The 27,409-nt window shown below is 32.3% G+C and overlaps 1 protein-coding gene across 1 annotated transcript in view; it reads left to right on the top strand.

Moving 5' to 3' along the window:
• LOC148166631 (carbonic anhydrase-related protein 10-like) overlaps nt 1–27,409 on the top strand; it is a 131,998-nt gene that overhangs the window by 17,563 nt on the left and 87,026 nt on the right. Inside the window, exon 2 of the mRNA XM_088049022.1 lies at nt 24,231–24,278. Within this exon, the coding sequence (XP_087905148.1) occupies nt 24,231–24,278 (48 nt within the window). The remainder of the gene's footprint in view (nt 1–24,230; nt 24,279–27,409) is intronic.

Here is a 27,409-nt window from a genome sequence, read left to right as displayed (position 1 = left end):
CTATTGAATTCTAGAATTTCAACAGTTTTGGTGCCACAGCAATGAAATTTTAGGAACTTACTTTTTTTTAGTTGATAATGGATTGCCTTCAATTTCAAAATGTTGAAGCAACAGGAAAAAATTTTGAAAATTTTTATTTATAAAATGGACTAAAAATTTTCAACATTTTCTATTGAATTCTAGAATTTTAACAGTTTTGGTGTCATAGCAATAAAATTTGGGAAACTTGCTATTTTTTACTTGGTAATTGATTGCCTTAAATTTCAAAATGTTGAAGCAACGGGAAAAAAATTTGAAAATTTTTATTTATAAAATGGACTAAAAATTTTCAACATTTTCTGTCAAATTTTGTAATTTTGACAGTTTTGACGTCAGAGTATCAAAATTTTGGGAACTTGTTAACTTTAAGTCACTATTTCACTGTTCAAAATTTCAAGATTGTAGAGCAACGCGGACGAATTTTAAAAATTTTTATTTTTAGAATGAACCAAAAATTTCTAACATTCTGGATTCGCACCTGTCTTTTTGGTAATTTTGATGCCAGAGCGACGAAATTTGGGGAAGTTGCTGCTTCTGAGTTGGTAATTGACCATGGAAAATTTCAAAAATTTAGACTGACGGTGACAAATTTTGAAAATTTTTCTTCATCGAACGAACTAACCATTTCCAATATTTTCCATTGGATCTCAGAATTTTGACAGTTTTAGTGCCACTGCAACGAAATTTGGGGAACTTGCTATTTTTAAGTTGATAATTGATCGCCTTAGATCTCAAAATGTTGAAGCAGCGGGGGCAAATTTTAAAAATTTTTATTCATAGAATGGACCAAAAATTTTAAACTTTTACCATTAAATCTTGTAATTTTGACAGTTTTGATGCCATGGTGATAGAATTTGGGGAACTTGTTTTGCTTGAGTCATTTAATTCCTGTTCAAAATCTCAAAATTTTAGAGCGACGTGAGCGAATTTTGAAAATTTTTTTTCATCGAAATAAATAATTTTTGACAGTTATATTCACTATGTCAACAAAGCGGCATGACGAAATTCCAGAGCCACCTCATCAAATTTGGCAGCTATCAGTCCAGTATTTCATCCGAGACGGTCAAAAAACGATTGTTACTAAGCCACCTCATTAATTATTTCGTGCAGCGTTGAATTTTTGTTGATACGAGTATTGATATCCATTACTATCATTGTAAACACAACATTCAGTGCAGTTAATTAATCAACTATAACAATCGTTGTCAGGCTGCATTGTTTTTGCACGTTGCTAGTTGAAAATTCTGACATTTGGGAAATGTCAGTGTTTAACCTCAAACCGGAACACGTATTAAAATTTTAATCATCAACATTACAAAATTAAACAAAATAACGTATTACATTCAAATTGAATGCCTTCATGCGATGTTGGACGTAACAAAGCGGAAAATTTGGAGTAAATTATTTGAATTACAAGACCGTGCATGAACTTATGCAGTTCCATTATATTGTATTCTCTCGCAGAGTAAAAAATTGTTTGTATGCATTAGTTTGCAATGGTTTTTAAACAAATAAATTTTATTTATCTAAGTGATGTATTCCAGCAGGCCTGTTCTCTCTGGATGATTGGCGAAATGAATTTGTTGTGAAATGTTGTTAATAGATGAAAACAAACCATTTGTTACAAATTCACTCACATGTTGAATCCTTATATTAATATTCGAGTAAAATATTTCGATAATTGACGATGTAGATTACCGCAATGTGAGTCTTCATTTGTTCCGGTTATTGCGTTTTAAATAAATAACAATTTCAGTATGGATCAGACAGTTACATGTTCAACAACCTGTTTATTGATTTTGGCGCGAATTTATTAATTATTGATTATGTCTTGGATGATTAATGTTTATCCACTACGTTAGGCAAGATTATATCGGTGGTAATTACGGAAAAAACGTAACCTCATCGGCGGCGGCGGCGTGATTTCACGTCGTACACTCAAATTAAAAAGGGATGGACGTACGATTTGTACCACCATGGTAATATCGTGGGGGTGATTAATTAAAAATTCATGGTTGTTAAAGGTTTACTAGGTAGCTCGCTTCGCTCGCTTGTTCCCAAAAAATGAGCTCAGATAAAAGCCCCAATCACTGAACATGAAATATAAAAACTCGCACAAGAACAATTCAATTAAACGTTCCATATTTTGTCGTCTGGAATTTAAAAACAAGCCCCGACAAAATGTCCGCGCGGCCTTCATCAGCTGAAAAAACATTTCGTATAATGAGAACTGGACACGTGCAATCAATCACAATTAGGGAAACCGTCATAGCTGACATTGCGCGATTGTAAATTAGCACTTAGTGCATCGGAAAAATAATTACCGCAGTTCTGCATTCTTCTTCTTATCGCTCGACTGACAGTGGAATGATCAATATGTCGTATCGCCGATATGAAAAGAGTGAAAAGAAACTCGATCTGGAGATTAGGAAATATAGTCGAATAAACTTGAACAGTTTTCAAGAATTACGGCGAGCTCGGAGTGGAGGTTTAATAACTTCCGTGCACATTTTCGATTATTATTATTGCGGTGCATGACGACGAAGCTTATTGGAATGCACATGGGAATCGAGAGGAATAGGGACACCTAAAAAGTCATAACCTACCTCTAAACACATTTAATCAAAAGCGTAAATATTAGATGCGGCATCAACATAACGTGGCTGAAAATATGGTGCTAAGCCGAAACGGGGAATAAGAAAGTAATCCGCTGAACATGACGACACGGGCGTTCGTTCATTCGGGATGCGCCGTTTGGGGAAAAAAAATTATAAATGAGGAATAATAATAAAGTTCATAAGATTTTGAAAATTTAAGAAGTTGGACGACACTACGTTTACACCAACTTTTTACAGGTCACTTCATTCGTGTGAAGGTCAATTTTGGACACTTAAAATTGATAATTAACATCGAAAAAGCAAGAATTTTACTAAGGATAACTGTTGTTACAATCTAAAGCCAACTAGAGAATAGATGACAAGTTTTCGACAGTTTGGTGTAAACGTAGTTTCTAATTTTGACGTTATAAATTCGGAACTAACTTGATAAAACAGCATTTTCTACTCAAATTTTTAACACAATTTGCATACAATCTAAAATGATAATTGAGATATTTTTCACACATTTATCGTCAAAAAAAATTAAATTAGCAATTGGTTCCACAAACTTTCACAAATCGCTAAAAATTACAATTTTAAAGCGTCGCGACGCTAAAACTACCTGTAATATAAAACAAATTTTTGTCTCGGATTTTAAAAGAGTCTTATTTATGTTAGCTGCCGCGGTTGTGGATAAAATGTTGTATTGGATTCGTGTTTTATTGACTGAAAACGCTCAAGAAAAGGGGGGAACAAGTCGTATCTACTCTTTTATTTTGTGTTTTGTTGACCTAATCAGACACAATAAATAGCTATAAATTATGAGTGCGAAAACAGAAATTTTGGTTCATTCTATAAATAAAAATTTCCAAAATTCGTACCTTTCGCTCTAACATTTTGAGATTTATGGCGATCAATTATCAGCTCAAAAATAGAAAGTTTTCCAAATTTCATTGCAGTGGCACTAAATCTGTCAAAGTTCTGGGATTCAATAGAAAATGTTGGAAATGTTTAGTCTGTTTGATGAATAAAAATGTCCAAAATTTAATCTCGTCACTTCAAAAATTTTGAGATTTTAGGGGTTTAATTATTAACTTAAAAATAGCAAGCTTCTTAAATTTTGTCGCTCTGGCATTAAAACTACCAAAAAAACAGGCGCGAATACAAAAGGTTAGAAATTTTTGGTCTACTTTATAAATAAAAATGTCCTCCGCGTCGCTCCAACATTTTAAAAATCTTTTAAAAATAACAAGTGCGCAAAATTTTATTGCTGTGGCACCAAAACTGTCTAGAATTCAATGGAAAATGTTGGAAATTTTTAGTCCATTCGATGAATAAAATTTTTCAAAATTTGTTGCCGTCGCTCTGAAATTTTAAGATCTAGAGCAGTCAATTACCAACTTAAAAGAATCAAGTTCCCCAAATTTTGTCATTCTGGCATCGAAACCACCAAAAAGACATGTGCGAATACTGAATGTTGGAAATTTTTCGTCCACTTTATATATAAAAATTTCCAAAATTCGTCCCCGTCGTCCTAAAATTTTGAGATTGGGAACAGTACATTAAAGACTCAAAAAAAACAAGTTTCTTAAATTTTATCACTCTGGCATCAAAACTGTCAAAATTACTTGAATTAATGAAAAATGTGTTTAAAAGAGACGAATTATATGGGCGATTTTTTTGTTGCAAACTCATTTAATTACATTTGCAATGACATATTATAGAGTTTTTGATTTTGCAAGTTGTTGAGCAAAACCAAAAAAAAAACAAAAGTGGTGATAGGTTACTCAAAGAAAAACTTATTTTACAAATATCTCTGAGTCCTGACCTGGTGGAGCAAAACAGACTTCGTATTTAGAATCAGAACACATTTTTACTTTAGAAATGATTTTTGACTGTTGCGGTACAAATCTCGTCCAAAATTTGTTGACTTAAATTAAATGAATTAATCCGGCGCCTCCACCATTTTTGAACTTTTTTAACATCACTCCACTCTTTGTCTTGTAACTTCTAAACGGCAAGAGATAAAAATTAGTTTGACACCACATTAGAAAACACAGATCTCAATCTTTATGATGGCGTATTACAATAAAAAATCAAAGTCCTAATTTAGAAGTTATCTGCAAAAATGTGTCAAATTTTTTTAAAAATTGTTCGTTTTTCGAAATTTTTTTTTGTTTTCCTCAAATATCTTGGCCAAAACTAACCTTTTCCGTAAATTCTTTAGTTCGTTGGGAAGCTTATTTTATTACTTTTACAATGATGTATTATATACAAAGCTTCATAATTTTGCGAGTTGCTAAGTAAAGCTGGGAGAATGAAAAGTAAACGTGGAGGACTTAATTTGCAAATATCTTTGAGTCCTGACCTGATGAAATAAAACGAACTTTGGATTTAGAATCCACCATTTTCCAAAAAAAATGTATGCAAAACAATTTAGTTTTCAATAAAATTATAGTAAAATTTTTAGTGTCCTAAAGAGCCATATTTCTGAATGATGCAAATATTGAAAAAAACGACAATTTTAAGAAAATTTAGACACTTTTTGCCAAAATAACGTACCAATATTTCCGAGTCCTGACCTGGTGGAGCAAAACGGCGCATCCCCCATTTTTCAAAAAATATTTTAAACGCAAAATTTTAGATTTGAACGGAATCACTGTGAAATTTTGGTGATTCAAAGTGATCGTTTTAATATAAATCAAAGGTGGCTTAGCAGACTGATTGAAGTATTGACACATGAGCGTAGAATCAACCGGCGTCAGAGGGCATAATTTAACATGATACGCCAATGAATTTTCATTTTTGATTTGACGGATTTTAGTTATTAGAAGTATGAAAGCCGATTTTGGACGAGAGTCTCGTTTCCTAGCGCTTGCTTGCGCTTCCCTCTGCTTTAAAATAGCACGAGTTCATCGCGTGATTAACAATTCGAGTTGATCTCCGATTCCGGAGCGACGATAATGCAAGATTACAGCTTTAGGCGAAGAATTAATCAAAATCCCCGCGCTAATTACAGCGAAATAATTCATTAATTCTGTGCTAATAACGGCGGTAGATTTGTACAATAATTAGTCCGAAAACAGGGAGCGATTAAGAATAGTTGATGTTACGACACCACAGGGACGGATAATTGCAAAACAGGTTGGATACGTGTTCGAACACGTGCGTCGTTTCGAGGATTCCAACTTTTGCCGGGCTTTAGTTAATAGTTCTTTATTTTGTTGGGTTTTATAGCTAGCTAAAGTTGAATGGATTGATCCGGTATAAAGTTTTAACTCGTGCAACACGTGATTCGTAATTTCAACCCAATTAACTAATAAAGACTGTACGAAGGATGATTTGTGCGAGCCGAGGGACTCGTGAAATCACGACTACAATCATTTGCGTTTTACCGCTAAAATATGCGAAACATTTATTGAGAATTTAAATGTAATTAACGTCTCTTTATTATATGAATAAACAGACTCCTTGATTAAATGGAAATCCAGCGGAGGGTCGTCACGCAAGCCACCATTTAGTCCTTATATTAGTAATTACACAGGGCTATATTAATTCCGAGGTTTAGATGGTATTGTATTATTATAATATAACACCCTCAGTCCTTGTTTATCCGGCTGGATTCTGAAGAGGACATTTTTTTAGCGCGCGCCTCGAGAGGATCGTTATGAAATACAAAACAGACGGAACTTGTTGAATTTAATTCATAATTTTAATGGAATTTTCGAGCGCTACCTTGTTTAGAAACCGACGACAAATCACTTGCAAAATCTTCCTCATCAAAAATTGTTAATTCTTAATACAGTTCGTTGCAAAATGATGAATATTATTATTTTAAAACTTACATGCGGATATTTGAAATTTTTATTTTTCCCCAACAATTACACCTCAAAAATTACGAATATACTAGGTGCATTTTATATTATATACGAGTCAAAAATCGATTTTTAGTCGTTGAAAAATGAAGTAATTTACTGCTTTTACTAAACTTTAATATACAAATTTAACAACTTTAATAACCAGGAAAGCCACCCTGCTTTTTAATTAACTTAAAAATTATGTTTTCCATCGAATTATATAGATTTATCAATACATAAATCTTCTCAAAGTTCAATTATAGAGCGTTTTAAATCTTCCGTCTGATAATACTGGATATTTTTGGCTTAAACCTTTCTTGCAATAATTCCCCAAACATTCTCGGTGGGATTTCAATCTAGCCTGTGATAAAATTGCCCCCTAAACGAATAATGATCCACCTTCAAAATTTCGTTTGCTAAAATACAAAAGTTTTTATTTTGAAATCGAACCGAAAAAATCCGAAATATTACTTTAAGATTTGTAATTTTTTGAATTTTGATTGGATTTTAAACAAATTTAGCTAGATTACTAATTTAAACTTTCCAATTAATTAAATCAAATTACCGATCCACCGAGCAAAATAGAACAATTTTAGAAATTTTTATTTTAAAATCGACCAGAAAAAATCCGAAATACTAATTTAATGCTTGTTATTTTTAGAATTTTGATTAGATTTTAACCAAATGTGGGTAGATTACTAATTTGGACATTCCAATTAATTAAACCAAATTACAGACCCACCGAGCAAAATAGAATACATTTAGAAATTTTTATTTTGAAATCAAAGCAAAAAAATCCGAAATATTATAATAATACTTGTAATTCTTAGAATTTTGATTCGATTTTAATTAAATTTGGGTAAATTACTAATTTAGATTTTCCATTTAATTATACTAAATTACAAAACCACAGAACAAAATAGAACAATTTTAGAAATTTTTATTTTAAAATCGACCAGAAAAAATCCGAAATACTATTTAAATACTTGTAATTTTTAGAATTTTAGTTAGATTTTGACCAAATGTGGATAGATTACTAATTTAGACTTTCCAATTAATTAGACGAAATTACAGATCCACAGATCAAAATAGAACAATTTTAGAAATTTTTATTTTGTAATTGAACCGAAAAAATCCGAAATATTATTTTAATACTTATAATTTTTAAAATTTTAATTAGATTTTAACCAAATTTGGTTAGATTACTAATTTGAGCATTCCAATTAATTAGACCAAATTACAGACCCATAGAGCAAAATAGAATAAATTTAGAAATTTTTATTTTGAAATCGAAGCAAAAAAATCCGAAATATTATATTAATGCTTTGTAATTCTTAGAATTTTGATTCGATTTTAATTAAATTTGGGTAAATTACTAATTTAGACTTTGCAATTATTTATACTTAATTACAAAAACACAGAACAAAATAGAACAAATTTAGAAATTTTTATTTTGAAATCGAACCCAATAAAATCCGAAATATCATTTTAATACTTGTAATTTTTAGAATTTTGATTTGTTTTTAACCAAATTTGGGTAGATTACTAATTTGGACTTTCCAATTAATTAGACCAAATTCCAGATCCATAGAGCAAAAAATAACAATTTTAGAAATTTTTATTTTGAAATCGAACCGAAAAAATCCGAAATATTATTTTAATATTTGTATTTTTTAGAATTTTGGTTCAATTTTAACCAAATTTAGGTAAATTACTAATTAAAACTTCAAAATTAATTAGAATAATTAATGATCCAATTAATGATTGTTTTTCTTTACTTTGATCATGCCAGTAGTACCTACTTATTAAAATCTGGTCTATCAAAATTAATTTTTTTTCGTCACTAAATATAACTTGTAAGTCAAAAAAAGAAGAAATTAACTTCTCAGAATCAGAGTTTTAAATCTAATTATTTTATGAATTTATTTTAGATGTAAACTTGAACATACCAGGTTCCATTGAGGTCTCTTGCAAAATTTAACCTTCTAAGTTTGTCATTACGACTCAAGAGAGGCCAGCGAATTTATTTGCTGACGACGAATATGGGGGCTTCTTTTAATTATTCGCCAAACTGTAGTTTTATGACTTCCAAATTCAGCCCTCAACAAATTTGATTCTCACTTTTTAAAGAATTTTCGCAGCACTAGTGCTTCAATTTAGATATTTTTTAACGTACTATTAAAGTTTAATTCTCTGGTGTCTTGTGACAAAACTAAAGCACTAAATTTGTCAGAAAATAAAAAAAAATAAAAAATGGGGGTGCGTCTATTATTATTATGCAACGCACTGTATGTCCATGGACGCCGTTCGCAGATGGCAATTGGACCGTGTGTTCGGTTATGGTGCACAATACAGGTCATGCATATACAATACTCATACATCTAATTTTAGTAATGCAAGGGGTATTCAGGACAGCAAACAAGCCAATTTAATTGAATCGGCTCGTAGCTTCCGAATAAATTATCCCCAGGATATCGAATCCTCATTATAAATCACTGTTTCTTCCACTAAAGAAAGATGTGCGCCACGCCGATTGGAATGTTTATTTAAAACAAAGTTGCAAATCTCGGAGAAAAGAGAGTGAAAAGATGATTGGCTTGGTTAGCGTGCGATTTATATTATGAAGGATTTATCGCGTCTTTTTATTTTTCGACGAGAAATAATGCTCGTTCAAAGTACTAAAGCTGTCATACTACCTCCCTGTATTTGATATCCTTTCAGAATTAAATGTCGTTCACACCCGCGTGGAAAACTTATAAAAATATTTTATATGGTGCTCTAAATTTATAAAAAATGACGCGCCACGCCACATTGTCAAGAGCTAATTTTAGCTTGTCATCTTTTGCGGGGGTGAGCTAATTAATTTTCGGACTGATCTGTTTGAAAGTTAAAATTAGTAAGACATAAAATTTATTGGGTACTTGGGTCCGCGAAACTTCTCAGTTTCTTATTACAAAAGTTAAATGTGTCATTGTTCGCCAGTTTATTTGGGGGTATTTCGCCACAGTTTACTACAACAGACTCATAAAATTTAGTTCCATCCTATTAAGGGATAAAGAGCTCGTTCTAAGTCTGTCTTTCAGAGAATTTCAGCTGCTTGACAGAACCCTTTTTGTGTCCAAATCTGTTTTATCGTCCACAAAATAAAGCGTCTATTATGTTTAAAATTCCCCCCCGAAAACCCCTATTATGTTACATATCGTGTTCGATATTTCCCCCATTTGGCAAAGTTTACGAAAATCTCCATGAAAATTGATCGAGTTTTCGAAAAGTGGCGCATTCCGAGAAATTTAATAGTTGCGAGGAAAGCACTTTGTGCGTTCGATTTTTCGATCGGATCTCAATTAGAGCCGGAAATGGCTAAAGCGAATTTCGTAAACAATATCGTGGGGGCATCGTGGTGCGCCTTTGTGCTGCGTTATTCATGGCGTCGTCCACGACTATTGTCCCACCTGTCCTCGCCATACCGCGCTCAATTAATCACTGCCCGGTTGATGGATGATTTTATTCTGCCCTCTTCATCGAATCTGACGGATTCGAACAACAGCTGAAGATTCGCTCTTATTATATGCAGGCCTCATACACACCCACGGGAAAATTACACGCTAATTCACACGCGTGGAAAGAAAATTTAAAAAATCCGAAAAACTGACTTCTCCGGCGACTAGAGTTTTTTGGTTTTACAAACTTATTTTACCAATATCTCCAAGTCCTGACCTGATGGAGCAAAACGAGCTTCGGATTTGGAATCAGGGGGCAATTCTACTTTAGTAATGACTTTTGACTGGTGGTGTACAAATCCCGTCTAAAATTTGTTGACTAAAATCAAATTAATTAATCCGGCGCCTCCACCATTTTTTAATATTTTCTTGAATATTGCTTTACTTTTTGTCTTGTAGCTTCTTAAGGGCAAGAAATAATAACTTGGTTATTATTGCGATGGGTAGTAGCTATTTCAAGCTTTAAAATGACGTATTACAATAGATCTTCGAAGTACCAACTTAGGAGTTTTTTAAAAGAGTGTCAAAATAAAATTTCAAAATTTGTCTGCGTTGCTCTAAAATTTTGAGATTTAGAACAGTAAATTAGTGACTTAAACGTAACGAGTTCCCCAAATTTTATCACTATGGCATCAAAACTGTCAAAATTACAAGATTTAATGGAAAATGTTCGAAATTTTGAATCCATTCTATAAAGAAAAATTTCCAAAATTTGAACCCTTTGCTCCAACATTTTGAGATTTAAGACGATCAATTATTAACTTAAAAATAACAAGTTTTACAAATATTGTTGCAGTGGCACTAAAACTGTCAAAGCTCTGATTTTCAATGGAAAATATTGGAAATGGTTAGTTCGTTCGATGAGTAAAAATTTTCAAATTTTTTTAAAATTTTCAAATTTGGAACAGTGACTCTAAGGCAACAAGTTTCCCAAATTTCATCACTCTGGCATCAAAACTGTTAAAATTACAAGATTTAATGGAAAATTTTAGAAATTTTTAGTCCATTTTATAAATAAAAATTTACAAAATTCGTACCCTTTGCTCCAACATTTTGAGATTTATGGCCATTAATTATCAACTCAAAAATGTTAAGTTCCCTAAATTTCATTGCAGTGGCTCTAAAACCGGCAAAGTTCTAGGTTTCAATAGAAAATGTTGGAAATGTTTAGTCTGTTTGATGAATAAAAATGCCCAAATTTTGAGATTTTGAGGGTTCAATCATTAACTTAAAAATAGTAAGTTTCCCAAATTTTGTCGCTCTGGCAACAAAACTACCGAAAATACAGGCGCGAATACAAAATGTTAGAAAATTTTGGTCCACTTTATATATAAAAATGTCCAAAATTCCTCCTCGTCGCTCCAACATTTTGAGATTTAATGCGATTAATTAGCAACTCAAAAATAGCAAACTTTCTAAATTTCATTGCTGTGGCAGTAAAACTGTCGAATTTCTTGGATTTAATGGAAAATGTTTGGAAATCTATTTGGTTTTTGGTTTATTCAATGAATAAAAATTTCCAAAATTTGTCCCAGTTGCTCTAAAATTTTGAAATTGGGAACAGTGAAATGGCGACTCAAAGGCAACAAGTTCCCTAAATTTCATTACTCTGGCAACAAACCTGTCAAAATTACAAGATTTACTGGAAAATGTTCGAAATTTTTAATTCATTCTGTAAAGAAATATTTCCAAATTTTGTACCCTTTGTTCCAACATTTTGAGATTTATGGCCATTAATTGTCAACTCAAGAATGTCAAATTCCCTAAATTTCATTGCAGTGGCTCTAAAACTGCCAAAGTTCTGGGTTTCAATAGAAAATGTTTGGTCCGTTTGATGAATAAAAATGTCCAAAATTTGATCTCGTCACTCTAAAATTTTCAGATTTTTGGAGTTTAATCATTAACTTAAAAATAGCAAGTTTCCCAAATTTTGTTGCTCTGGCATCAAAACTGCCAAAAATACAGGCACGAATACAAAATGTTAGAAATTTTTGGTTCACTTTATAAATAAAAATGTCCAAAATTCCTCCCCGTCGCTCCGACATTTTCAGATTTAATGCGAGTTATTACCAACTTAAAGATTGCAAATTTCCCAAATTTTATTGCTGTGGCACCAAAACTGTCGAATTTCTTGGATTTAATGGAAAATGTTTGGAAATCTATTTGGTTTTTGGTTTATTCGATGAATAAAAATTTCCAAAATTCGTCCCAGTTGCTCTAAAATTTTGAAATTGGGAACATTGAAATGGCGACTCAAAGGCAACAAGTTCCCCAAATTTTATCACTCTGGCATCAAAACTGTCAAAATTACAAGATTACAAGTGTCAGTTTTTCGAAATTTGTTGACTTAATTTACAAATATTTTTGAGTCCTGACCTGATAGAGCAAAACGGGTTTTGAATTTAGATTTAGGACACAATTCTCTTTCAGAAATGATTTTCCACCGCTCAAGTACAAATTTCTTGATAAATAAATTTTGGGCGCATCCGCCATTTTTCAAAATGTTTCCTCTGCGCAAAACTTCAGTTTTCAATGGAATTACAGCGAATTTTTGTTTAAAGCGACAATTTGAAGCTCCGTGAATTTTTCCTTGGTTAAAATTGTAAAATAATAACCTCTTGAAATGATATTAACCCTCGTAAAGCCTCGTAAAATCCGCTCATTCGAACTTGTTTATGACCGTAGGAAAGTACAGTAATTAAGTGATTACCTCCACTAATCTCCCTAAAATCGTGTCATCTCCGTTGTTTCGCCGTAATTTTTGACATGGGGAGTTTTATCGGTCGGTGTGCCAACCTGACATCTTATTAGAACCCCGATATCGGCACACCGCAATGTGTAGTAGACGTGCTAATCAAGTCCTCGTTAACTCTCACCCTAATTTGAATTGCATACTGTGGATATTAGCATGCCAGAGCCGGGCTGCCATCGATCTGTAAGTAATCTTCTCGGCCCTGTCTTATTACTCCTTACCTACACAAGGGGCGAGATGGGAAAAGTTTCACGCCGGGGACGCGGACGGGGTGATTCAAACCAAATTGTGGCGACTATTGTATTCTATTGCTCCGCTGAATTTCATTTCTTACTTCTTTAACGGACTCTTATAAACGCTAGACGAGCAATCGTGCAAAAGGTGATAAGCTCTGATTGACGTTTCATAACTTGGAGCTGTCAAACAAGCAGAGTTACCAACCCCCAAGATAAAGCAATCAAAGCCGCTTCTTAAATTTCACACTTGCGTACATTTATTGCTTTTCGCGTGGTTAATTCCCGCCGTATTTTCGTCGCGAATCATAGAAAGCCGTAGACACACACACAAATAAAAAATGATGGCGAAAAACGTGAAATACGCTGTCACTAAAGTGAATAATAAAAGTTGGGAGTGCTGCCTGTGCTAATGGTGCTCTTAGTGGTAAGATTGATTACCGAATTACACGCGAGAAGTCGCAGGCCGTGGAAGAACCTTTAAATTGTAAAAAAGCAAGGATTTTTTCCGTCGCTGGCTTTTGTTGCAAACAACACACCCTAATTAATTAACCTTGCAAGAAAATTTTGTTTGTTGGACCCCGATCAAATCAGAGTTTTATTCAAACAAAAAAACGAGAAGAAACGGACGGAAAAACCGACGCGCTTTATTTTTCTTTGGAAGAGTGTAAACGTGGACACACACTCATCAATGTTGGATGTAGTTCGCAGTTGTTCTTCACGATTGGAGGAGAGACGACCGGTGGTCAGTCTAGAGCTCTGATAACCCTTGGCAAACTTTTAATTGGATTAGAATCTAATTTAGCCGAAGTGACCGCAGCAGGAAGAGGACCAGAACAAATCAATTTATTCGTTAATAAATTATATTCGCATTGTCCGAATGGAGCTTTCACGACCAAAAAAAATCTCATACGGAACATCCAAGGGTTATAAAAAGACCAAATGCGGCTCTGCGATTGGTCGAGCGGCAGAGCGAGATGCGGAATGTCAACAAATTTTTGGTTTTTACGTCATATTTTGCGATTATTAATAAATTTGACATTCAGTTGTCTATCGTCTATTAAAAATAAAATAACTTTACAGGGTTTCGAGTTACTTTTTCTACGATTTTAGAGAATTTTAGAAATTTTTGCTCCGTCTTAAAAACGAAAATTTTTAAAAGTCGTGTCTTTCGCTCCACAATTATGCAAATTGGTGGAGTTAATACTTGTTTCTAAAATAGTAATCTCCCTAAATTTTAAATCTGTAGCACTAAAATTACCAGAATTACGAATTTTAGTGGAGAAGCTAGGAAATTTTTGCTTTGTCCTAAAAATAAAAATTTCCAAAACTCGTGTCTTTTGTTCTACAATTTTGCAATTTGGTGGAGTTAATCCTCGACTTCAAAATAGTAATTTCCCCAAATTTTAAATCTGTAGCACTAAAATTACCAGAATTACGAATTTTAGTGGAAAAGCTAGAAAAATTTTTGCTTTGTCCTAAATATGAAAATTTCTAAAACTCGTGTCTCTTTCTCCACAATTTTACAATTTGGTGGAGTTAATACTTGACTCTAAAATAGTAAATTCCCCAAATTTCAAATCTGTAGCACTAAAATTACTAAAATTACGAATTTTAGTGGAAAAGCTAGAAAATTTTTGCTTTGTCCTAAAAATGAAAATTTTCAAAACTTGTGTCTTTTGCTCTACAATTTTGCAATATGCTGGAGTTAATACTTGACTCCAAAATAGTAATTTCCCCAAATTTCAAATCTGTAGCACTAAAATTACCAAAATTACGAATTTTAGTGGAGAAGCTAGGAAATTTGTGCTTCGTTCTAGAAATAAAAATTTCTAAAACTCGTGTCTTTTGCTCCACAATTTTACAATTTGGTGGAGTTAATACTTGACTCCAAAATAGTAAATTCCCCAAATTTCAAATCTGTAGCACTAAAATTACTAAAGTTACGAATTCTAGTGGAGAAGCTAGGAAATTTTTGCTTCGTAATAAAAATAAAAATTTCTAAAACTCGTGATTTTTGCTCTACAATTTTGCAATTTGGTAGAATTAACGGCTCTAAAATAGTAATTCCCCAAATTTCAACTCTGTAGCACTAAAATTACCAGAATTACGAATTTTGGTGGAGAAGCTAGGAAATTTTTGCTTCGTCCTAAAAATAAAATTTCCAAAACTCGTGTCTTTTGCTCCACAATTTTGCAATTTGGTGGAGTTAATACTCGACTCTAAAATAGTAATTTTCTAAAATTTGAAATCTATAGCACTAAAATTACCAAAATTATGAATTTTAGTGGAGAAGCTAGGAAATTTTTGCTTCGCCCTAAAAATAAAAATTTCTAAAACTCGTGTCTTTTGCTTCACAATTTTACAATTTGGTAGAATTAATGCACGGCTCTAAAATAGTAATTTCCCTAAATTTCTTTCAAATCTGTAGCACTAAAATTACCAGAATTACAAATTTTGGTGGAGGAACTAGGGAATTTTTACGTCGTTTTAAAAATGAAAATTTCTAAAACTCGTGTCTTTCGCGATAAAATTTTGCAATTTGGTGGAGTTAGTAGGTACAGGAGTCTAAAATAGTAATTTCTCTTAATTTAGTTTATAAACGTGTTACATACTATACTTTTTCTAAGATTTTAAATTCGAAATCGCTAATCAATTTCTAACCAACTGTCAATTTCATCAATAGCTTTAACTCGTGACTAAAATAGTAACTTAAAATAGCATTTTAAATACGGCAGTAGAAAATAGTATATTATGTACCAATTTTTATAAACGTTTTTTTAGGCACGAGCGGAGCGAGTGTATAAAGTAGTTTATAGACTATTTACTTATTATACTTTATCTACGATCTGGATTTCTACGATGTATTTTTTGTCTTTTGTTTTATTAGTGATTTATTATCATCATTGTAAGCCGGTTTTATACAACTCAATTTTTGAGAAAATGTGGTCCAAGACTTTTTCATGTTGACTGCCACTGTCAAAAATACCTGTCAATCTGCAAATAACAAAAACAAGTTTATTGCTGATGTTCCGACAATTTCTTGGCAACTTGACAAATGACAGTTCTCGTTTGACATTTCGCAGAAGTTTAAAAGATCAGCATTGTGGAACGCACTCGCCGAACGACCAATCACCGAGCCGCATTTTAAATTTGGCGCTTCTGCAGGAGAAACGAGATTTCGAATTTATCAGGGATTTTTCATGATAGAATCTATTTCGCCTTGACAACACTAAAAATGAAACAGATTCGCCGGCTGAAGGATTTAATTAATTTCAAAACTTTCCGCTTTGATTTTTTACCACGCAAACTTGGTAAACATCACCTCAGACTAAAACTGACCTAGTATAAATAAAATAAAAACAACGAAGAATCGATCGTCGCGGTTAACAACTTTATGCATCCTGTAAGTTGGGTGAGTTTGTGGCTTGGTCTCGCGGCTGTACTAATCATTATTGATTTTTGTTGTGTAAGTTATTTTGTAAAAACTTTCAGAGAGTAATTTTCATACAAGCGTTTCGTACTGAAAACATAATGTTATCTTTAATTACAGCATGGATATTATTTCAGGCGAGCAACGGGAATATTCTACATTAAGTTAGATCTGGCGATGACGTTGGAAATTGATCGAAAGTAAGAAAAACAAGCGGGATTTATTATTCACGGGGGCTGGAGTTGTAGAACAAAACGTTTAGCCAAGGGAGTAAGAAGCAAGATCTAGACACGTTAGTGAAAGTTGTTGAATACGTCTCTGAAAAAGCAAACGTATGAAGTTTGCCGGTTTATTATTCGGTAATATTTCTAGAATCTGTTGGAGCAAAAAGAGAATCGAACAAAGTTTGACAACTCGCGCAAATACACTTGTTTTTGTCGCGTAATGTTTAGCAGAGTTCAAGTTAACGAACGCTCTGATATAGGTGGCAATATTCAGTGAATGTAATCAGAAACTAGTTCTCGTAATTTCCAGTTTTAATCGTCGTGACTCCTTGGCAAATATTTGTTGTAGTAACCAAGTTGAATTAGGTTGGTAACGCAATTGTGATGACGCAATGGTGAGGATGAACATCGCTCGAGTAAATCGGTCGAAACGTCGTGTCAATCAGAAGTTGGAATAATTTCCATAATAGAACAGGGTCGATTATTTTTGCAACCAAAAAAATAGTATTAGGATGAAACCCATTGGAAATGGAAGAAAATATAACAAATATTAAAGGAAAAATAAATTACGTGCGATCTGAGTTCAGGAAGAAGAAGGGGGTGAGTGTTAAGGATAAAAAACGGTTTATCGCGATTTTTGTTTATCATTGTAACATGAAATCTTTCATTTTTCCCGTAATTAAAGTATAAATTTTAATAAACAGCTCAAAATTATGCTTTTGGATTCGCGTTTTTTCGTTTTTCATTTTCTGAGAAAATTTGTCAAAGTAATGTAATTTTTTTTACATCCATTAGAAAGTAGAGATTTCAACGAACAAAAAGCACATCGAGTTTTTTAAAAAAGCAGATATTTTGACGGAAGAATTTTCGATTGAAAATTAGGGTGTTTTTTCGATATTAAGTCAAAATAAGGGGAAAAAATTAATATTTTGAATCAAAAAAATTACAGTGTGTTTGGGTCATAAAAAGCTACATTTCATATTGAAAATAAAATAACTACAGGTTTTTAAAGGCGCCAAATTTAAAATCCGACTCTGTGATTAGCTGTTCAGCAGAGCGAGTTACTTTTTCTACGATTTTAGAGAATTTTGGAAACTTCTGCTTCGTCTTAAAAACGAAAATTTTTAAAACTCGTGTCTTTCGCTCCACAATTTTGCAAATTGCTGGAGTTAATACTGGTCTCTAAAATAGTAATTTCTACAAATTTCAAATCTGTAGCACTAAAATTACCAGAATTACGAATTTCGGTAGGAACTAGGAAATTTTTGCTTCGCTTTAAAAATAAAAATTTTAAAAACTCGTGTCTTTCGATCCACAATTTTACAATTTGGTGGAGTTAATACTCGACTCCAAAATAAGAATTTCCCCAAATTTCAACTCTGTAGCACTAAAACTACCAAAATTACGAATTTTAGTGGAGGAGCTAGGAAATTTCTCCGTCGTTTTAAAAATGAATTATTCTAAAACTCGTGTCTTTCGATCCACAATTTTGCAATTTGGCAGAGTTAATGCACGGCTCTAAAATAGTAAATTCCCCAAATTTCAAATCTGTAGCACTAAAATTACCAGAATTACGAATTTCGGTAGGAGCTAGGAAATTTTTGCTTCGCCCGAAAAATAAAAATTTCCAAAACTCGTGTCTTTTGCTCTACAATTTTGCAATTTGGTGGAGTTAATGCTCGACTCTAAAATAGTAATTTCCCCTGATTTCAAATCTTTAGCACTAAAATTACCAAAATTACAAATTTTGGTGGAGGAGCTAGGATATTTTGTCCTATAAATAAAAATCTCCAAAACCCGTGTCTTTTGCTCTACTATTTTGCAATTTGGTGGAGTTAATACTTGTCTGCAACATAGTAATTTCTCCAAATTTCAACTCTGTAGCACTAAAATTACCAAAATTACGAATTTTGGTGGAGAAAGTGAAAATTTTTGCTTCGTTCTAAAAATAAAAATTTCCAAAACTCGTGTCTTTTGCTCTGCAATTTTGCAATTTGGTGGAGTTAATGCTCGACTCTAAAATAGTAATTTCCCCTAATTTCAAATCTGTAGCACTAAAATTACCAGAAATATGAATTTTGGTGGAGGAGCTAAGAAATTTTGGCTTCGTCCTAAAAATAAAAATTTCTAAAACCCGTGTCTTTTGCTCTACTATTTTGCAATTTGGTGGAGTTAATACTTGACTCTAAAGTAGTAATTTCCCCAAATTTCAAATCTTTAGCACTAAAATTACCAAAATTACAAATTTTGGTGGAGGAGCTAGGAAATTTTGTCCTAAAAATAAAAATCTATAAAACCCGTGTTTTTTGCTCTACTATTTTGCAATTTGGTGGAGTTAATACTCGTCTGCAACATAGTAATTTCCCCAAATTTCAACTCTGTAGCACTAAAATTACCAAAATTACGAATTTTGGTGGAGAAAGTAGAAAATTTTTGCTCCGTTCTAAAAATAAAAATTTCCAAAACTCGTGTTTTTTGCTCTACAATTTTGCAATTTGGTGGAGTTAATACTTGACTCTAAAGTAGTAATTTTTACAAATTTTAAATCTGTAGCACTAAAATTACCATAATTACGAATTTTGGTGGAGAAACTAGAAAATTTTTGCTTCGTCCTAAAAATAAAAATTTTCCAAACTCGTGTCTTTTGCTCTACAATTTTGCAATTTGGTGGTGTTAATACTCGACTCTAAAATAGAAATTTTCCCAAATTTCAAATCTGTAGCACTGAAATTACCAGAATTACGAATTTCTAAAACTTGTCTCTTTCGCTTCACAACAGCTCAAAATTTTACATTTTCTGAAAAATTTGCCATAGTATTGTATATGTTTTTACACCATCAAAAAGTAGAGATTTTAACGAACAAAAAGCACATCGAGTTTTTTAAAAAAGCTGATAATTTGACTGAAGAATTTTCGATTGAAAAATTAGGGTGTTTTTCGTTATTGACTCAAAATAAGAGGAAAAAATAAATGTTTCAAATCAAAAAAATCACAGTGTGTTTGGGACATAATAAGATTAATTATATAATAAATTTCGTGAAAAAAAAATTGTAGAAGATAAAAATATAAAACCGAAAACTCGATTATTTGCATGTTTTGCATACATTTTAAGGTTATGTGAAAAAAGTGTAAAAACAAAAGTGGTAAATTTTGTTATTACCAACAACTTTTTTTCATAGAACTTATAGTTTTGCCGGAAATCGCAATAATCCGTTTTTTAGCGTTTTCAAGGGCTTCGACCCTGGGCTACGAGCGATTGACCTGCGAGTAAATCGGTCGAAACGTCGTGTGAGTCAGAAGTTGGAATAATTTCCATAAGAGACATGTTTTAGTGAGTTAGCATCCAAGCGCGCGTCCTCAAGAGACGGTAAATTCGCCCCGTTCAATACAGTTAGGAGTTTTATTTAACTGTATAACTTTTCAATTTCCCATCGCGCATCACATTGTATATACTATATACATTTTGTCACTAGCCGTACGTATTTGAATTTCAAATTGAAATCAAATATTCAGGAAACGTGCATGTCTGGTTGACATTCCTGTTAAAACATTTATTTCACAGCTTCCATGATTTGATGGAGCACGTCGATTGACCCAATCATAAAATTTCTTGTTCCGACAGCTTAAGAACGCCGGCGCCACTATCGGAACTAAAACCATTTGTTGGGATAGTTTTTGCGAGCGTCGCGGCGCCGAATGTCTGGCGCCGTCGTTGGGTTTAAAATATTTCGAGAATATTTGCCGGAGAGCTTGTTGTTGCACAGATTGGGAGAGATGGGAGCAAATAGAAGCGAGGGCTATGCCAAAGAAGTCACAATGACTCGAGAATGACGTAAAGAAAAGGCGATCGATCAGACTTCTTCCATCTTAAATCCAATTCAATTATAGACTGATAAGATCGGTTGGAAAAATTAGAAGAGGCATTCTCAACCGACTCAAATTTATCTCTTTAAGCCAGCAAAAATGCCCACAGATCCCACCTTGCGAGGAGCTACTTTTATTCTTTCAGGCGAATGACTGACCCGGCTTAGATTTCGGTAAATAACTTTTGATAATTGTTTGTCTTCACTCCCCAATTGATATCCTAGCCAATTTCTAATTGGATTTGACAAAGTGCCTGTACCAATTTTTCAACTAACAAAGTTATGGAATTTAATGGAAAATTTTGCTCTTAAAAAAATTCTAAAATTCTTGTTTTTTGGTCGAAATTTTTGTAAATTGGTACAGTTAATTAGACTGCCGAAACTAGTAATTTCCCTAAATTTTGTAGCTGTAGCACTAAAATTATCAGAATCACGAATTTTGGTGGAGGCGCTTGGAACTTTTTGCGTCGTCTTAAAAATATTTTTTTTTAAATCTTGTGTCTTTCGCTCCACAATTTTACAATTTGGTCAAGTTATTACACGACTATAAAGTAGTAATTTCCCCAAATTTCAGAGTTGTAGCACTAAAATTACCAGAATTATGAATTTTAGTGGAGGATCTTGCAAATTTTGCTTCGTTTTAAAAATAAAAATTTCTAAATCTCGTGTCTTTTGCTCTACAATTTTGAAATTTAGTGGAATTAATAATACCCGACTCTAAAGTAGTAATTTCCCCAAATTTCAAATCTGTAGCAGTAAAATTAGCAGCAGTACGAATTTTAGTGGAGGATTTCGGAAATTTTCTCTTCGTCTTAAAAACAAAAATTTCTAAATCTCGTGTCTTTCGCTCTACAATTTTGAAATTTAGTGGAATTAATTCTCGACTCTAAAGTAGTAATTTCCTCAAATTTCAAATCTGTAACACTAAAATTACCAGATTAACGAATTTTGGTCAAGGAGCTCGTAAATTTCTGCTTTGTCTTAAAATAAAAATTTCTAAATCTCGTGTCTTTAGCTCTACAATTTTGAAATTTTGTGGGGTTAACACACGACTTTAAAATAGTAAATTCCCCAAATTTCGTTTGTAGCACTAAAATCACCAGACTTTTGATGGAGGATTTCGGAAATTTTTGCGTCTCCTCAAAAACGAAAATTTTTAAAACTCGTGTCTTTTGCTTTACAATTTTGCAATTTGCTGGAATTAATAAGCGGCTGTAAAATAGTAATTCCTCAAAATTTCAAAACTGTAGCATTAAAATTACCAGAATTACGAATTTTGCTGGAGGAGCTAGGAAATTTCTGCTTCGTCTCTTAAAAATGATAATTTCTAAAACTTGTGTTTTTCCTTTACAATTTGGAATTTGGTCGAGTTAATACACGACTATAAAGAAGTAATTTTCCCAAAGTTAAAATTTGTAGCACTAAAATTACCAAAATTATGAATTTTAGTGGAGGAGCTAGGAAATTTTTGCGTCGTTTTAAACATGAAAATTTCTTCTAAATCTCGTATCTTTTGCTCCACAATTTTGCAATTTGGCAGAGTTAATGCACGACTCTCAAGTAACAAGTTACTAAAATTTTAAATCTGTAGCACTAAAATTACCAGAATTACGACTTTTGGTGGTGGAGCTTGAAAAGTTCTGGTTTGTCTTAAAAATGAAAATTTCTAAAACTGGTGTTTTTTGCTCTACAATTTTGCAATTTGGTGGAGTTAACACACGAGTTTAAAATAGTAAATTCCCTAAATTTCGTATTTGTAGCACTAAAATTACCAGAATTACGAATTTTGTTGAAGGATTTCGGAAATTTTTGCGGTCGTCTCAAAAACGAAAATTTCTAAAACTCGTGTCTTTTGCTTTACAATTTTGCAATTTGGTGAAATGAATACACGATCCGAAAAGAGTAATTTCCCCAAATTTCGAATCTATAGCACCAAAATTACCAGAATTACGAATTTTGGTGGAGAAGCTCGGAAATTTCTGCTTCTACTCTTAAAAATGAAAATTTCTTAAACTCATGTTTTTTGCTCTACAATTTTAAAATTTGGTGGAGTTAATACACGACTCTAGAATAGTAAATTTCCTAATTTTCGTAAGTGTAGCACTAAAATTACTAAAATTACAAAGGTTGGTGGAGGATCTCGGAAATTTTTGCGTCGTTTTAAAAAAGAAAATTTCTAAAACTCGTGTCTTTTGCTCTAGACTCTTGCAATTGGGTGGAGTTAATACACGACTCTAAAGTAGTAATTTCCCCAAATTTCAAATCTGTAGCACTAAAGTTACAAGAATTACGAATTTTAGTAATAGACATCTTTGGTTCACCTTCAAAATAAAATTCTAAAATTTTTGTTTTTAAATAAAAATGTTTGTAACTTGGTACAGGTAATTAAAATGCCGAAACTAGAAATGCCTCAAATTTCCATTGTTCTGCTGTGAAAACTGACAAAGTTACGAAATTTTACAAAAAAACGCAGATTTTTTTTAATCATGTAAAAAATAAAAAATTCTAAAACCGTTGTTTGTTGCTCTACAATTTTGCAATTTTGGCACAGTTGGTAAACGTGTCGAAATTAGTAACGCTTTCAAATTTCAGTATTCTCCAATTAAAACCAGTAAAGTTACGGAATTTAGTCGCAAAAGGTGAAAATTTTTGGTCTGCCCTTCAAGAAAATTCTAAAATTTTTCTTTCTCACTCAATAATTTTAAAACTTGGTACAGTTAATAAGAATGCTTAAACTAATAAGGTGTCAAAGTTTTACTATTCTCCGATTAAAACCAGTAAAATTAAGGGATTTAGTAGACAAAGGTAGAAATTTTTGGCCCAAAGTAAAACAGAAAAAGGAGCTACTATAGCTACCAAACAAAAAAAAAAGGGATAATGGTACCGTAAAACGCGTCAATAAAAACAACGCGATGTAGAGTTTAACGACAAATGATTCCAATAACTGTTTGAAAAGTCAAGAAATAAAAATTAAATAAAATCAGGTTTTATTTCCACCCGTCCGTAATTTCCATCTTTATCTTTCGATTTCCATGCCATAAATGTGGCGTCGATATTTTCGCAACAAATTAAGCGATAAATGCTTGATTGGTGCCCCACTTTCACCTTCCCCGCGGCTGGTAAACTCATTATTGTATCGTAAAAAAGCGGTTCTTTTTGGAAAAACATTCGTGAATAGAGAGCTTTCCCGCCCGTTTGAAATCCAATTTCCTAAACAATTCGCTTGACCCTCAAACTAGGTGCGAATATTTGCCAAGTATATGAAAGCGTGTTTTTTTCCCGACGTAAATCTCTGCGGTTGAGGATTGACCATGTTAGGGACGAGAATGTTGCCCTTATCGTGGCAAACATACAAACAGCGATAGTAATTCCGTGCATTACACCGTTTGATATGAATAATGGCGCGATTCCTCTTGTACGTTCTGAAATTACAGAGGGCAAAACTGCTCAAACGTCTCTGGTTATTCGTTGTGCCGGCGGGAGTCTGGGTTATGGCTTCTCGTTGAATTGGATTGCGCTTCTTCGACGAGGGGAAATGTGAACTAGCGTCAGCGATCTTGCCCGTCCTCGAACATTTCTTAATACAGCTTCTATAAATTGAATCTGTACTGTTCTTCCTTTCCGATGTGAAGACGAGACATCGACTAAACAACTTGATATTGTAATATTGGACGACCCCTCGTTCGCAACTGGCGCGACGTTACACCACTAATTTATTTTCCTCTGTTTCAGTGGGATGTGACAACTGGCAGGAATGGTGGACTTACGACGGAATTTCCGGTGAGTCGCCTTTTTTTATTCACTAAAACGAAATGCCCCGGCGACGACTTGATCATTTCGAGACAGCGCAAATTCTAGACTACGTTTTTCCTGCAGCGGATTAGAGATGGGCCTCTACAAGTTTATACAGTTTTTACGGCCTCGATAGAGACTATTTTATAGAGTTTGTGCTCGAGGAGTTTTTGCGGGTTTAGTTTCAGACACGCCTCGATACAAATTGAAATTTAATTAAAAGAAAATTTTAAAATCTGTACTTCTTGTTCTCAAATTTTGTAATTTGGCACAGTTAAAGGACACTTTAGAAGAAGTAACCTCCGCAAATTTTATTGCCATAACTAAAAAACTAACAAAGATACGAATTTTAACTAAAAAAAATTGAAAACTTTTGGTTCGCCTTGATATAAAATTTTCTAAAATTTCTACTTTTTGTTCTAAAATTCTGTAATGTGGCGCAGTTAATGGACACTTTAAATGTCATAACTTTTCCAAATTTCATTGCCATAACTAAAAAACTAACAAAGATACAAATTTTTACTAAAAAACGTTGGAAATTTTTGGTTTGTCCTGAAATAAAATTTTCTAAAATCTCTATTTCTTGTTTCAAAATTTTGTAATTTGGCACACTTAATGAACACTTCAGAAGTAGCAACCTGCCCAAATTTCATTGCCATAATTAAAATACTAACAAAGATACGAATTTTGACTAAAAAAGGTTGAAATTTTTTGATTTGTCCTAAAATAATATTTTCTAAAATCTCTATTTCTTGTTCTAAAATTTTGCAATTTGGCACAGTTAATGAACACTTTAGAAGTAGTAACCTCCTCAAATTTCATTGCCATAACTAAAAAACTAACAAAAATACGAATTTTAACTAAAAAAAAATTGGAAATTTTTGGTTCGCCTTGATATAAAATTTTCTAAAATTTCTACTTTTTGTTCTAAAATTCTGTAATGTGGCGCAGTTAATGGACACTTTAAATGTCATAACTTTTCCAAATTTCATTGCCATAACTAAAATACTAACAAAGATACGAATTTTAACTAAAAAAGGTTGAAATTTTTTGATTTGTCCTAAAATAATATTTTCTAAAATCTCTATTTCTTGTTCTAAAATTTTGCAATTTGGCACAGTTAATGAACACTTTAGAAGTAGTAACCTCCTCAAATTTCATTGCCATAACTAAAAAACTAACAAAAATACGAATTTTAACTAAAAAAAAATTGGAAATTTTTGGTTCGCCTTGATATAAAATTTTCTAAAATTTCTACTTTTTGTTCTAAAATTCTGTAATGTGGCGCAGTTAATGGACACTTTAAATGTCATAACTTTTCCAAATTTCATTGCCATAACTAAAAAACTAACAAAGATACAAATTTTTACTAAAAAACGTTGGAAATTTTTGGTTTGTCCTGAAATAAAATTTTCTAAAATCTCTATTTCTTGTTTCAAAATTTTGTAATTTGGCACACTTAATGAACACTTCAGAAGTAGTAACCTGCCCAAATTTCATTGCCATAATTAAAATACTAACAAAGATACGAATTTTGACTAAAAAAGGTTGAAATTTTTTGATTTTTCCTAAAATAATATTTTCTAAAATCTCTATTTCTTGTTTTAAAATTTTGCAATTTGGCACAGTTAATGAACACTTTTGAAGTAGTAACCTGCCCAAATTTCATTGTCTTAACTAAAAAACTAACAAAGATACGAGTTTTAACTAAAAAAAAATGAAAATTTTTGGTTCGCCCTGATATAAAATTTTCTAAAATTTCTACTTTTTGTTCTAAAATTTTGTAATGTGGCGCCGTTAATGGACACTCTAAAAGTAATAACTTTTCCAAATTTCATTGCCATAATTAAAAGACTAACAAAGATACAAATTTTAACTAAAAACCGTTGGAAATTTTTGGTTCGTTCTGAAATAAAACTTTTTTAAATCTCTATTTTTTGTTCTAAAATTTTACAATTTGGCACAGTTAATGAACACTTTAGAAGTAGTAACCTGCCCAAATTTCATTGCCTTAGCTAAAAAACTAACAAAGATACGAATTTTAACTAAAAAAATTGAAAATTTTTGGTTCGCCTTGATATAAAATTTTCTAAAATCTTTACTTCTTGTTCTAAAATTTTGTAATTTGGCGCAGTTAAAGGACACTTTAGAAATAATAACTTTCTCAAATTTCAGTGCCATAACTAAAAAACTAACAAAGATACAATTTTTAACTAAAAAATGTTAAAAATATTACGTTCGTCGTTAAATAAAATTTTCTAAAATCTTTACTTTTTGTTCTAAACTTTTGTAATTTGGCACAAGTTAATGGATTCTTTAAAAGTAATAACTTTCCTTAATTTCATTGTTATAACTAAAGAACTAACAAAGATACGAATTTTAACTAAAAAAATTGGAAAATCTTTGGTGTGTTGTAAAATAAATTTTTTTAACAAATCTACCTCTTGTTCTAAAATTTTGTAAATTAGCACAGTTAATGAACACTTTTAAAGTAGTAACCTTCCCAAATTTCTTTGCCATAACTAAAAAACTAGCAAAGATACAAATTTTAACTAAAAAACATGTGAAATTTTTGGTTCGTCCTGAAATAAATTTTTCTAAAATCTTTAATTCTTGTTCTAAAATTTTGTAATTTAGCACGTTTATTGGTCACTTTAGAAATAGTGACCTTTTAAAATTTTATTGTCAGATCTAATAAACTAACTAATGTTTAAGAATCAGAGAAACTTTGACCTAAAAACTGTACATATTTGTATTTGAAAATGTTTTTCTTGAAATCTGAAAAATCTAAAACCTTAGCTCAACTTTCTGAGTTAAAACATGAGCAATTTAGGCCATTTTGTGCTTTCAGAGGTGTAAAAAAAAACCGAAAAAATCGCATTTTTTGAGTCTTTAGAATCCCATTTCACCAGACGCATTTCCACCAATCCACAACTCATCAGAAACCCACAGCGGAAGTAAATGCACACGTGTGTAAACTAGTTAGGATAATGGCCGTTCCAGAATCGACGCTGTAATCAACGCCCGCCGTAATTGGCAACATTCTTAGATTTATCTCAATCGCGAATTTTTAATCCTCCCGAAATCATTTTCGCGCCAATGCAATCCCCTTTAATTAC

The sequence above is a fragment of the Gnatocerus cornutus genome, unplaced genomic scaffold (genome assembly GCF_029298725.1).
Source record: "Gnatocerus cornutus isolate USDA-ARS CGAHR unplaced genomic scaffold, icGnaCorn1.1 ctg00000023.1, whole genome shotgun sequence".
Taxonomy (NCBI): Eukaryota; Metazoa; Arthropoda; class Insecta; order Coleoptera; family Tenebrionidae; genus Gnatocerus; species Gnatocerus cornutus.
Note: the sequence above shows the minus strand (reverse complement) of the source record. Positions and strands in the feature narration are given on the sequence as shown.